The sequence below is a fragment of the Neolamprologus brichardi genome, chromosome 13 (assembly GCF_056152115.1).
Source record: "Neolamprologus brichardi isolate AB-2024 chromosome 13, ASM5615211v1, whole genome shotgun sequence".
NCBI lineage: Eukaryota > Metazoa > Chordata > Actinopteri > Cichliformes > Cichlidae > Neolamprologus > Neolamprologus brichardi.
In genome coordinates, this window is record NC_142116.1 from 30,672,571 (window position 1) to 30,687,409 (window position 14,839).

At 45.9% G+C, this 14,839-nt stretch overlaps 1 protein-coding gene across 2 annotated transcripts in view; it reads left to right on the forward strand.

The window, feature by feature from the left end:
• The window catches only part of LOC102788571 (calcium-dependent secretion activator 1-like), a 243,993-nt gene that overhangs the window by 190,987 nt on the left and 38,167 nt on the right, over window positions 1–14,839 (forward strand). For both annotated transcript variants that reach the window (XM_087850444.1, XM_087850445.1), the window contains 2 exons: window positions 81–113; window positions 13,755–13,862. In XM_087850444.1, the coding sequence (XP_087706570.1) occupies window positions 81–113; window positions 13,755–13,862 (141 nt within the window). The remainder of the gene's footprint in view (window positions 1–80; window positions 114–13,754; window positions 13,863–14,839) is intronic.

Genomic DNA, 14,839 nt, shown 5'->3' on the forward strand with positions numbered 1-14,839 from the left:
GCGAAGTTATAAGATGCTCAGTCTCACCAGGACAACTTTTGTTCAGCTGCTGTACTCAGTGTTTTTCTATCTTTGTCAAGGTAAAAGCTGCTTCGAAGTATGTGGACGTGCCTGTAAGTATTCATTTTACATCTCCGCTGTTGTAATGTATGTGTGTGGGTCATTGTGCCTTCATCAAGTTTTGATTTGCTCATCAGATATATTTTGGAGCACTAAGAAGTACTAAATCTAAATTCTGAAAGTTTTGGTGACTGTTTGGCCTCAAAATGTCATCATTAATCCCAGTCCCTGTTGTGTTTGCATGACTGACATGCATGTGAGTGCTGTTAAGACTCCTTTGTATTGTATCACTCAACATATAATTCCATCCTGATTCCTGATTCCATGAAAAGAATTTGAAAATCCACTTCATATGGTAGTTACATGATGACATGTGTAAATATTTTGATATTTAAAAAACGACATAGAAAACCTAATAGTTCATATTCGATAAGTAATATGACGTGACATTCAGAGATAATTTGTTTACTGGTCACGTCTCCCCCGAAGCCTCAGCTTACACACACGATGAGTCATCACCCTCTTACAAAGTTCTCACAAAGAAAATTTCTACCTTTGACTTTAAAATGACATTTGCTGTTTTATATGATGTATACAGTGAGTGTCGTTCCATTTGCTGAAATTCCATCCATCTGTCTATTCATCCATCCAACCATTCCAGTGGACCCACTGCTGATTGGAGGTGTTGAAGGGATCCAGTGTAGAGCGTGTGTGTGTGTGTGTGTGCGGTTCTGCAGCATACTTAAATGGTGTATTCTGTCATTCAATGGTGATTAAATCAAATCTGACTTAAATCGCTGTTATATAAATTTTTTATAATGCTATATATAGGGATGGGTACCGGTATCCGGTGCCATGATGTTCTGACATAAACGGTAGTAACCAGACCGAAAAGCAGCGCACATTTCGGTGCTTTATTTTGGTGCTTTTTTTTTTTCCTGAGATGTCATACACTTTGGATTCTAGCCAATCATTTTACCTTTGCAAGCATAGTAGGCGGGCCCAGGTTCGTACGTTCTTTTAGAGCAGAGCTACAGATTAAAAATGCCCAAGGGGAAGCGGTCAAATGTCTGGCTGTACTTCACAGCAAAAGGTGCAAACTCAGCAGCCTGCAACAAGTGCTTTAAGCTGATACTGTGATACTGTCAAAGGAGGTAACACCTCGAATCTGATGAAACACCTGGCGATGCATAGCATTTTTTTAAAAGCCGAGAAATGCACCGTATTTGATAGCTTGCTGCGAGACCTCACACCGTGCACATCTACTGCGGGTGTGGTGCCTGTTATCGACCCGGAGTTAGCAACATCCCCCAAAAACCTGAAGAGGAGAGTCCTGGCCCCTAGCCCTGCCAGTGTAGCAGAAATGATGAGGATGATGATGCAGCAGCAGCCGTTCTTCTCTGCGTGAGTAGCTTAATGTTGTTCGTTGAGTAGGCTAACCACGTTATTACATTAATGCATCTAAGGTGAACTAGCAAACATCGTCGTAGTTACATGCAGCTGTCTTCTTGTTTGATGGCAGATACTCCCTTCACCCTGGCCAAAAAGGCTAAAATGACCAAAGAAAAAGTGGAAAACAGTTAAACATGAGAGGTTTTTGGACAAAGTTTGTGTTTTTTCCATTGATTAAGCAGAGGTTCGAGCACTGTTTAAGCACTGGCTTCAAAAGTACCGGTTTGGTACTGGTATCGGATAAAACCTAGAAGATACCCATCCCTAACACATACATATATATATATATATATATATATATATATGTATGTATGTATGTATGTATATATATATATATATATATATATATATATATATATATATATATATATATATATAAAAAATGCTTTATATTTGATATTGTCTTAACCATAGCAATATCATAACATATTGTGCTAGATCTTACTTATGAAACTAATGTCTGCTATTTTTGATGAATTCAAATGGAGCATTTTGCTTCCCTGGTGATGTGAGAATGTTTGTTTGTGTGTTCTTGTTCATCTACAAATATTTGACCATACTTTCACATCTACCATCATGATCCAGATGGTCCTGGGTGTTGTATTTCCACATTGAATGTCCCCACGCTTCCTTCCCCAAATGTCCATTCATATGTATGTGGCCAGACACTGACAGCCATCCGTGCCTCATGCATCCATCTCTGTGCTGCATACATTGTGAGTCCTTGTTGTGCAACACATGCCCATTCTGCTGTCAGGTTGGCGGCGGTGGTGTTTGCATGTGTCTGTGTGCGCGTCAGTTCTAGATAAGCTGCCAACACTTTGGCCCTTGAAAAATGCCAAATATCAAATTAATGCCTTGTCAGTAAATCTGAAGAGCCACTGTGTACGCTGGCAAGGGTCACAGTTTCTGGACCAGCATGCTAATTGTGTTCTCATCGTACAACATTTGAGTTACGCTGGTTAAAAATGGCAAAAGAAAAAGACTCATTCACACATTGTAGGCATTACTGCAGATGTGTTATCCACATTTAGTGGGAGATGGCAATGAGTTGTTTGGATGACTTTTTGGAGTCCTGATGAATGAAATTCAAGCACAAAAGGTTAAAAGAGTGTTATTTTATGAAATATGAAAATGGGAAAATATGTTGTTCTTAGAAAGACAGCCAACAACTGCAATATCCTCCCAATATAATTAAGTAAGTACATTTTTATTTATATAGCACATTTCTAGATAAAAGATCACAAAGTGCTTCAGAAGGTATAAAACAAAAACAGACAAAAGATAACAAAATGCAATTCTAAAAAGATGTGTTTTTAGTTGTTTTTTTGATATTTCAGATATCAGAGTGGCGGGCCTCCTACAGGCTGTTGTCCAAGTGACAGTTCCCCGTTCACGTTGCACATGCCCAGACTGCAGAGTCAAGTCAATCTCAACTCTTTCACAAGAGCTTGGTGTGCAACCCTGTAATGACCGAATGTTCCTCCTTTCCAAAATAATCTCGGCTTGAATGTAGTAGAGCTGGCTTCCACTTGATTATGAGACAATTTATCATGTTAGATCTCTCATCATCAATAAATACGGGTTCTTATCTGATTTTAATGGTTCTGCAACTGCTGACAGCTGAGACAGTAAATCAACACGTGTACTGTGATCATCACTAAGCCAATATGTTTATGGTGGCAGTGTGAAAATGCTGCTGCTAAGCAGGTACGACAACTAATATACTAATGCTAATACTACTGTGCTTAAGCACATCAGCAGACTGATCAGCAGACTGCAAAAAATCACAACCCACACAGACTAGTGAGACTGGTGGGTTGAACTGAATTTCCCGGAGGAACCTAGTGGAGTAGTAGTATTGCTTAATATTTAGTAAAATACACTGATGAAAACTTTGCTCTGCTGTGGGCACTAGAGGATATTTGGTAGCACTTTCTATCAGAACTCATCAATAATGTGATAGTTGGATATTATGGTGAAAACAAGAAGGGAATGATAGGGAGATAAGTTATTACCACTTATTTACCAAAGTTATATCAAAGTAAGAACACAGTTTCTTTCATCAACAATAGTTATACCTGCACTTAGGTTAAGCTAAGTAATATTACACTTAGATTTGTGAAACAGGGTAACAGGGTCCTAAAACTCCCAGCTGCCAAATCCAGGTTCAACACTTGAAATCAATTCCAAATCTAACATCTATTTACAAAACTTTTGCAGCTGAGAAAACTGTCACGCGGCTTTTGCTTGTGTTGAAAGCTATCCCAGCACCTGGATGTTGTGCATGTGAGCCCCTCACTTTAAAAATGTTGGCCCTTTCATTGTGAATAGTGTGACGTCCCATACCATAATGTAAACAGCAAGGTAGCTCCTGGTTCTGGTATGCTAGTGTTACAGCTTGAATGTTATATATTGAAACCAATGTGATCCTCTGGCCACAGCTTTATTGGCCTTTGCAATATTGCCAGTGCCAAATGCATCGATTGTGGTGACCACTTGGGAAATAAAGAGGTTAACACTTTAGTATACATCCATCCATCCATCCATCTTCATCCGCTTTATCCGGGGCCGGGTCGCGGGGGCAGCAGCCTAAGCAAAGAGGCCCAGACCTCCCTCTCCCCAGCCACCTCCTCCAGCTCGTCCGGGGGAACACCAAGGTGTTCCCAGGCCAGCCGAGAGATATAATCTCTCCAGCGTGTCCTGGGTCTGCCCCGGGGCCTCCTCCCGGTGGGACATGCCTGGAATACCTCACCCAGGAGGCGCCCAGGGGGCATCCTTGTCAGATGCCCAAACCACCTCAGCTGGCTCCTTTCGATGTGGAGCAGCAGCGGCTCTACTCTGAGCCCCTCCCGGATGGCCGAACTTCTCACCCTATCTCTAAGGGAGAGGCCAGCCACCCTTCGGAGGAAGCTCATTTCCGCTGCTTGTATCCGCGATCTCGTCCTTTCGGTCACTACCCACAGCTCGTGGCCATAGGTGAGGGTAGGGACGTAGATCGACCGGTAAATTGAGAGCTTCGCTTTTACACTCAGCTCCCTCTTCACCACGACGGACCGGTGCAGCGTCTGCATTACTGCAGCTGCAGCCCCAATCCGTCTGTCGATCTCCGGCTCCCTTCTCCCATCACTCGCGAACAAGACCCTGAGATACTTGAACTCCTCCACTTGGGGCAGGAACTCATCCCCGACCCGGAGTGGGCACTCCACCCTTTTCCGGCTGAGAACCATGGCCTCAGATTTGGAGGTGCTGATCCTCATTCCCGCTGCTTCACACTCGGCTGCGAACCGCTCCAGTGCGAGCTGGAGGCCCTCACCCGATGAAGCCAACAGAACCACATCATCCGCAAAGATCAGAGATGAGATTCTGAGGCCACCAAAGCGAAAGCCCTCCGCCACTTGGCTGCGCCTAGAAATCCTGTCAATAAAAATTATGAACAGAACCGGTGACAAAGGGCAGCCCTGGCGGAGCCCATCACCCACCGGGAACGAGTCCGACTTATTGCCGGCAATGCGAACCAAGCTCTTGCAACGGTTGTATAGGGATCGAATGGCCCGTAGCAATGGGCCAGACACCCCATACTCCCGCAACACCTCCCATAGGACACCCCGAGGGACACGGTCGAATGCCTTCTCCAAGTCCACAAAACACATGTAGACTGGTTGGGCAAACTCCCATGCACCCTCAAGTATCCTCGAGAGGATGAAGAGCTGGTCCAGTGTTCCGCGACCAGGACGAAAACCGCATTGTTCCTCCTGCATCCGAGGTTCGACTAGCGGACGAACTCTCCTTTCCAGCACCCTGGCATAGACTTTCCCGGGGAGGCTGAGGAGTGTGATCCCCCTGTAGTTGGAACACACCCTCCGGTCCCCCTTCTTAAAGATGGGGACCACCACCCCGGTCTGCCAATCCACGGGTACTGCCCCTGATCTCCACGCAACATTGCAGAGGCGTGTCAACCAGGACAGCCCTACAACGTCCAGAGCCTTCAGGAACTCGGGGCGGACCTCATCAACACCAGGGGCTCTGCCACCAAGGAGTTGTTTAACTGCCTCAGTGACCTCGCCCCCGGAAATTGGCGGGTCATTCCCCTCATCCCCAGACTCTGCTTCCTCCTCGGAAGACGCGTCAGTGGGATTAAGGAGGTCCTCGAAGTATTCCTTCCACCGCCTGACAATTTTCTCAGTCGACGTCAGCAGTGCTCCGCCAGCACTATACACAGTGCAGGTAGAGCACCGCTTTCCCCTCCTGAGACGCCTGACGGTTTGCCAGAACCTCTTCGAGGCAGTCCGAAAGTCTTTTTCCATGGCCTCTCCGAACTCCTCCCACACCCGAGTTTTTGCTTCAGCCACTGCCCGAGCCGCATTCCGCTTGGCCTGTCGATACCTGTCGGCTGCCTCTGGAGTCCCACAGGCTAACCAAGCCCGATAGGACTCCTTCTTCAGCCTGGTGGCTCCCTTCACCTCTGGTGTCCACCATTTGGTTCGGGGATTACCACCACGGCAGGCACCAACCACCTTGCGGCCGCAGGTCAATGCAGCAGCTTCGGCAATGGAGGCTCTGAACATGCTCCATTCGGACTCAATGTCCCCCGGCTCCCTCGGAATGCTGTTGAAGCTCTGCCGGAGGTGTGCGTTGAAGATCTCGCAGACTGGGGCCTCTGCTAGTCGTTCCCAGCACACCCTCACTATGCGTTTAGGTGCACCAGGTCTGTCCAGCGTCCTCCCCCGCCACCTGATCCAACTCACCACCAGGTGGTGATCAGTTGACAGCTCAGCCCCTCTCTTTACCCGAGTGTCCAGAACATATGGTCGCAGGTCTGGTGATACGATTACAAAATCGATCATCGACCTACGGCCTAGAGCGTCCTGGTGCCACGTGCACTTATGGACACTCTTATGTTCGAACAAGGTGTTCGTTATGGCCAAACTGTGATTAGCACAGAAGTCCAATAACAAAGCACCGCTCGGGTTCAGATCAGGGAGGCCGTTCCTCCCAATCACGCCCCTCCAGGTCTCGCTGTCGTTACCCATGTGAGCATTGAAGTCTCCCAGCAGGACAACAGAGTCTCCAGGTTGGAGCACCTTCCAGCACCCCCCCCCCCCCAGGGACTCTAAGAAGGCTGGGTACTCCGAACTGCCACTCGGCGCATAAGCGCAGATGACAGTCAGGACCCGTTCCCCGACCCTAAGGCGCAGGGAACAAACCCTCTCGTCCACCGGGAAAAACCCCAACGTACTGGCAGCAAGCCGAGGGGATATTAGAATACCCACCCCAGCCCGCTGCCTCTCACCAGGGGCAACTCCAGACTGAGACAGAGTCCAGCCCCTCTCCAGGAGACTGGTTCCAGAGCCCAAGCCATGCATAGAGGTGAGCCCGACTATATCTAGCCGGTACCTCTCAACCTCACGCACTAACTCAGGCTCCTTCCCCACCAGAGAGGTGACATTCCATGTCCCTATTGCCAGTCTTGGCAGCCGGGGGTCAGTCCGCCAGGGCCTCCGCTCCTGGCCGCCACCCGGCACACAATGCACCCGACCCCTATGGCGCCTCCTGCGGGTGGTGGGCCTGCGGGAGGATGGGCCCATGCCTCCTCTTCGGGCTGTGCCCGGCCGGGCCCCATGGACTAAGGCCCGGCCACCAGACGCTCGCCCTCGGGCACCCTCCCCGGGCCTGGCTCCAGGGCGGGGCCCCGGTAACCCTATCCCGGGCAGGGTAAACTGTTCCCTCTGTGTTTTTTTCATAAGGGTCTTCTGAATCGCTCTTTGTCTGGTCCCTCACCCAGGACCAATTTGCCATGGGAGACCCTACCAGGGGGCAAAAGCCCCCAGACAACATAGCCCCTGGGATCCCTGGGACACACAAACCCCTCCACCACGATAAGGTTGCGATTCACGGAGGAGGCGTGTATACAATAGTAAGGTATCAGTTAATAGTTCATTCATCATTTATAAATGATGAAGTTACAATTTCTTAATAGTATTATTGCACCAAACACGTTTTTTAGAAGCAAAGGTTAATGGTTTGTGGTATAGAACATCGGTATCAGAACAATAGTAGCCAATGAACATTGATACACATAAAGATTAAAAAATGAACTACTTTTATGTGTTGATAAAGGTTTTTATAAATGCTTATTTCATATTGTACTTCATGTTAAATTCAGTCAGTTACTAATAGCTGACTAACTATTTTGTTTAACCACATTTAAAATGAGAGACAAGCTACACCTCACAAAGCTTCAACAAATCAAACTGAAAGGTCAGCAGGACCAAACAATCCTCAGCTATCTAACAGAAAAAGGAAACAAAGCACAACATGATATAGAACAGATCCACAACAAGATGCACACCCTTAAGGTTAACAAAATACAAGTAAGTAGGACCAGTTTGAGTTTGTAGGATGGGAGAGACACACTGAGCATCTGGAGTCACCGCGTACTTTAAGTGGAATATGAAGCACCTTCATTCAAAATCAAACATCAATATTGTTATCACAAATCATCAGTGAATATGCCACAGTGCTTAAAAATCAAGCGTGAACACCACAGAGTATTCCTCTGTGGGGACTGCTCTCACAGCTAGAGATTGACGAGGTACAACATAAATGCTACGGCAAGGAGGAGTCAGGACGCCAGGTCAGGGGGGAGATATCCTCACCCCCACCCGAGATTGGGTACAAAGCCCCAAGTGCGGTAGGAGAAGGATCGTTGAGTGCGAGAGGAACTGACCTGAAATATAGGATCATGGCCAAGCTTGAAACCTGGATCCCCCGAAGCCGGTTACCAAGATTACGTGAAGTACCCTCAGAAGGTCTGCTAGAGGATGTTAATGCAGCACTACGGACAATACCTACAACCACGATTACCGACACTAACAAGCTGATCTACAATACGGCAGCAGTGATCAGTGAGATGCTTGGCTACAAGTTGAACAGCCACACGGGGCAGTACCCTCCATGGAGAAGGAGGCTAGAGGGCAAGATCAAAGTAGCACGGAGGGAGGTTAGCCAACTAACGGAGTTGCAGAAAGGTGCGACAAAGAAGGTGTATAAGAAATACAGCAAGCTGTCCATACCTGAGGCCTTGGAAACTGCCAAGCAAAGACTCACAGCCTTGGCCAGCCGCTTGAGGAGGTACACCAGAGAGATAGAAGGCAGGAGAATAAACCAGCTGTTCTCCACAGAACTAGCAAAGGTGTACTCTCAGTGGCAAGGGAACAATAATAAGAGAACAGCACCACCAAGGCTGGAGACGGAGCAATACTGGAAGAGCATATGGGAGAAGGACGCAACCCATAACGGCAATGCTCAGTGACTAGTGGATCTGAGGGCAGACCATAGCGACCTCCCTGAACAGGGTCCAGTAACCATCACAGTGGCAGATATCCAAGAAAGGGTCTCCAGTATGAAGAGTTGGACAGCACCAGGGCCCGACATGGTTCACGCCTACTGCCTAAAGAAGCTGACTGCACTCCACGAACGTCTGGCAGCACAAATGAACCAGCTGCTAGTTAACGAGGGACACCCGGAATGGCTAACCGAAGGTCGGACGGTCCTGATCCCCAAGGACCCCAAGAAGGGACCAGTCCCCTCCAACTACCGACCAATAACCTGCCTCAGTACTACATGGAAGCTCCTGTCAGGCATCATATCGGCTAAGATGAACAGGCACATGGGTCAATACATGAGCGGGACACAGAAAGGAATTGGCAAGAATACCAGAGGTGCAAAACACCACAGTCCAGGATGAGACAACGAACATCCAAGAATACATCACGAAGATGGCCCCAACTGACAGCGTGCTCAGTGAATACCTCAGGCAGCAGAAACCCAAGAAAGAGGAGGGAGACGAGGAACCATCATGGAAGGACAGGCCCCTGCACGGTATGTACCACTGGCAGATAGAGGAGGTGGCTGATATCCAGAAATCCTACCAGTGGCTGGACAAAGCTGGACTGAAAGATAGCACAGAGGCACTAATCATGGCAGCACAAGAACAAGCTTTGAGTACAAGATCCATAGAGGCTGGGGTCTATCACACCAGGCAAGACCCCAGGTGCAGGCTGTGTAAAGATGCCCCAGAGACAATCCAGCACATAACAGCAGGGTGCAAGATGCTAGCAGGCAAGGCATACATGGAACGCCATAACCAAGTGGCCGGCATAGTGTACAGGAACATCTGTGCCGAGTATAACCTGGAAGTCCCGAGGTCAAAATGGGAAATGCCCCCAAGGGTGGTGGAGAATGACCGAGCTAAGATCCTGTGGGACTTCCAGATACAGACGGACAAAATGGTGGTGGCTAACCAACCGGACATAGTGGTGGTAGACAAACAGAAGAAGACGGCCGTAGTGATCGATGTAGCGGTTCCGAATGACAGCAATATCAGGAAGAAGGAACACGAGAAGCTGGAGAAATACCAAGGGCTCAAAGAAGAGGGGATGTGGAGGGTGAAGGTAACGGTGGTCCCCGTGATAATCGGAGCACTAGGTGCGGTGACTCCCAAGCTAGGCGAGTGGCTCCAGCAGATCCCGGGAATAACATCGGAGATCTCTGTCCAGAAGAGCGCAGTCCTGGGAACAGCTAAGATACTGCGCAGGACCCTCAAGCTCCCAGGCCTCTGGTAGAGGACCCGAGCTTGAAGGATAAACCGCCCACAGGGGCGTGCTGGGTGTTTTATATATATATATATATATATATATATATATATATATATATACAAAGGTGCTTAAGGCTTCCAATTTTTCAGGATCAGTCTCCACTCCCTTGCTGGACACAATATGCCCATCTGACAGGAGTTTGGAAAAACTTCTCGGGGGAGAGCTTGAGCCCATATTCTTTCAGGCGATCAAGAACTTTCATTAAGTGAGCCTCATGTTCTTCAAGCATCTGGGAGAATACACAATCACCTCACGCAGGTTCATGTCGCCCATACATTTCTCCATGAGCCGTTGCAATGTGCTGGGGACGTTTGTAATGCCTTGGGGCATACTATTAAATTCCCAAAAGCCGTTTGTCCAGCTCCTCCATCTCAATTTGGTAGTACCCCGACTTTAAATCCAGGACAGAGAACCATTGCGACCCGATCAAGGTGGAAAACGTTTCCTCCAAATTGGGAAGGGCTTAAGCGTCTTTTATTGTCTGTGCGTTAAGCTTTCTGTAGTCAATACAGAGGTGGACTTCACCATTTTTCTTCCGCACGACTACTACTACTACTACTACTAATAATAATGGATTGCATTTATACAGCGCCTTTCGAGAAACCTCAAAGCGCTTTACAATTCCACTATTCATTCACTCTCACCTTCACACACTGGTGGAGGCAGCTACAGTTGTAGCCACAGCTGCCCTGGGGCAGACTGATAGAAGTGAGGCTGCCATATCGTGCCATCGGCCCCTCTGGCCAACACCAGTAGGCGGTAGGTGAAGTGTCTTGCCCAAGGACACAACAACCGAGACTGTCCGAACCGGGGCTCGAACCAGCAACCTTCCAGTTACAAGACGAACTACCAACTCTTGAGCCACGTTTGCCCCAGGATCGACTGGGCTGAAAAAAAGGGGAGGTAGACTACCCGATCACACCAGCTGTGTGAGGTGAGGTGCTTACAGACTGCTTCCAGGTCATTTGGATGTATGGGACGCGCTCTATGCTTGAACGGTGTTTCATCTGACAATCTGATCGTGTGTTTCACTTGATCCGTTTTTCCAAAGTCGAGATCATTCTGTGCAAACACTTCGGGCATTTGGCTTAGCTTTTCTGTTATGTGCTCCTTCCATTCAGCGCTAATAGGGGAAGAGTCAAAGTTAAATGTTACATTTGACTTCTGCTCAGTTCAGGATCTTGGAGTTCTCACTGAGTGTCCGTGAGATAGAACTCTTTGATATGCACTGACTTCTCCAATGATGCAATTTAGAGGGATTGTCACATCATGTTTGGATTCATTGGTAAGTGTAACTGGAACAAGGTAAGGTGCTTGTTCAGGTAGGTCTGTGAGACAAAGTTTCACAAGGATGTCACCAGGTAAGGCTGACATTCGTGGATACTCTAACAAGACAGACCTTTCACTGTTACCGGCAGACACAGCTACAGCACCATCTAGAACAGTTTGACCTGCTGGAATCAACTGTGGCTCTTTGTTGTGCATCGTCACTAAACCAAGACTACTGTCTTTGGACTGTTTGTGTCGTGACTCAAGAACTTTTAGAACTGCTCTATAGCCATATGGCATGTTCAGCTGCAGTTCATGGAATGCTTCAGTGTACAGCTCATAAAGTACATCTAATGTGTTTGTCCCAATTAGCACTAAGGACTGAGAAGCTGTGCGCACATCGGGGACAACTAAGGCAAGTATCAGCACTTCAGCTTCAATGCCAAGGAAGTCTTTTGGGAAAGTGACATGCAGTTCAATGTAGCCTAAGTAAGGTACAGACTGACCATTGGCACCCTCAACTTCTAAAGGTTCAAACAATGGCTTAATCTCATGAGAGGACAAATGCTGACCATAGTAGGACTTGGGGACTGTAGTCACCTAGGAACCAGTATCTAGTAAACAACTCACTGGGTGACCATTAACTTTCACTTGTGCAGTACTCTTTGTACCAATTAGACCAGTGGTTCTTAACCTTGTTGGAGGTACCGAACCCCACCAGTTTCATATGCACATTCACTGAACCCCTCTCTAGTGAAAAATAAAATATGATTTTTTTCAAATTCAAGACATAGATATGTTTTTTACTGGTGCACAAAATGAGCCGTGCATGTCACGGCGGAGGCTCTGCCAAACCCCTCAGACCGACTTACCGAACCCTTAGGGTTCGATCGAACCCAGGTTAAGAACCACTGAATTAGACCTTCAGGAAGGTTGAAGGAATCTGTTCTTGTGTGTGACTTTAGGCTGGCACGCTTTTTAGGTGGAGCTTTTTGTCTAACCTGGGTGGGACGGGTTAACAAAGCATCAGCCTCCATTTGTCCTGCAACAGAGGCAGACCTTAGTTTAAAGAAGGTTTTTTATTTTCAGGTTTCTTTGTTCGGACTGTCTTGAATGTTGCTTGTTTCTTTGGCTTCACGACAGCAGCTAATTGGCTTTTTAGATCAGCAACTTGTTTTTTCTGCTCTTTTAGACTATCTGACTCTGCTCGAGGAACATCTGGATCTGTTTCCTGTCTGTTCATGAGACACTGCTTTTGTTTTTGTGGCGCTAAAGTGCCTCCTCATTTGTGTGCTTTTAAGTTCTTGTTGGTTTTCTGCAGTACGCAGGAGAAGCAATAGCTCTCCATAAGTGGGTGGCTCCTTATGCTTTAGCTCCAACTGCAGTTCCGTTAGCAAGTTATCATCCCAGTAGCCTCTGTAAAACTGTTTAAGAAGCTGCTTATTTACTTCATGTAGTTCAAGACCACCTCTGCGCACGGTGTGATTGAGCGTCACCTGCAAACAAAGCAGATAAGCAGAGGGCTTTTCACCGTGGAGGACAGAGTTTGTAATTGCAGAGAAATAATCAATTAAATTTGGGCATTACATTTTCGAGCAGGAAGCTCAGAAACCCCCTTGGGGCTTAAGAGGTTAAGTTAATATTGTTTCTCTTTCTGTCTTAAACACACCTAAACACACTCACATTACGGTCCAACATCCATCTCGATATTCTGCTTTTAAGTGAGGTATTTTTGCATCATGCAATAAATATTTGTATTTTCTGTATCACTATGAGCTTTGTCTGTTTCCTTTCTCTGTTGTGAAGATAACTGAGACTTGAGATCCGGCTGACCTTTCACTTTCATTTGTGAATGCTTTGTAAGGCAAACCTTGTTGTGTGACCTCAATTAAATTGAGATCACACAAAGTACTAAAGCTAACAGCTAATAAAATGAGTACACACTCAACCAACTAGTTTCATATATGCATACATTTCCATCTAAGTTCTTCTTTCATCAGTTGCTAAATGATACCGTGAACTATGAACAGCTGTTTAATAAATTTTTTGTAGATGACATAAAATTTCATAAAAATGCTATTATTAAACATGTACGAGCGTATTACGCCATAAAAATATCCGTGTTTATAAATTACGTACCAGCGAATTAAGTATTCATTAATGCTTTACTAAAGCTTTTAAGTGTATAGTTATTATAAAGTGTCACCATGAGGAGTAAATCATCCAAAATACACTTTGTCATTTTTACTGTTTTACTAAGCAAAGACGATTTTTATTTGATGTCTTTTTCTCCTTTTTCTGGGTTATTTACAGAAGCCAGGGATGGATGTAGCTGACAGTTATGTGACATTTGTCCGTCATTCCCAGGACATGCTGCGGGAGAAGGTCAATGAGGAGGTGTATGTAGAGCGAATATTTGATGTAAGTAAGCTACAGCATTGCCTCTTTTCTCCAAATCAAAGAGTAACACCAAAGTTTCATTTACTTCATTTGCGCTTAATAATATAAATATTAAAAACATTTAGTTTCACATCATTGCAAGTGAAAAGAGAAGAGTAAGTCTAGATTTTTTCTAAAGGTTTGCTTGGTTTTTTTTAAGTTTTTTTTAAATTAATGTATAGTTGGAGGTGAGTTAAACAAACCAAACACACAGCACTTTAAGCTACTGCAGTTCTTACATTCAGTGTAATAGAGATTCCAAATAACAAACATAGGCAACGAGATGTTTGTTATTTGTTACTGCTGGACAAGAACGAATGCCAATAACTGAAAGCAGATAACTCCAGGAGGATCCAAGGCCTGCACAAAAGTGTACAAAAAAATAGTTTGCTCTTTCTGCATGGGATATATACAGTGAGTGAGTTGATATATTTACAAAAAGTGCCATATAAAGATCATGTAACAGGCACAAAGCCTGACATGACTAAGGCCTCTTCGCAAGAAGTACTGCGAAGTAAGAAGACTGTAAGAAAGTGGAAAGGTCACAGTGTCTTATTAAAATAGTACACAGGATTTTTTTTTAATAAAAAGACAAAAAATAAGCAAACAAGCAAAACTGGCAGTTACTAATGTTTTGTAAACTCTGAAGAGCACACAGAGCTCAGGGCTTTTGTTAACAGGTGATACAAATTCCCATAGTCAACACTCAATTCAATTCAATTCAATTAAATTTTATTTATATAGCGCCAAATCACAACAAATGTCGCCTAAAGGCGCTTAAAACTCTACTCCATAGCTTAGAGTGCATTGACGTATATTTCAATTACTGCCTCACAGGAGAGGAGAGAAGCCAAATGCAAGACATTGACGTTGACACGCAGGTTTATGAATGTGATAACTCAGGGATGAGGCACTGTAGGAGTTTGAAATTGATACCTGAGTGCATCTATTAAAAATCT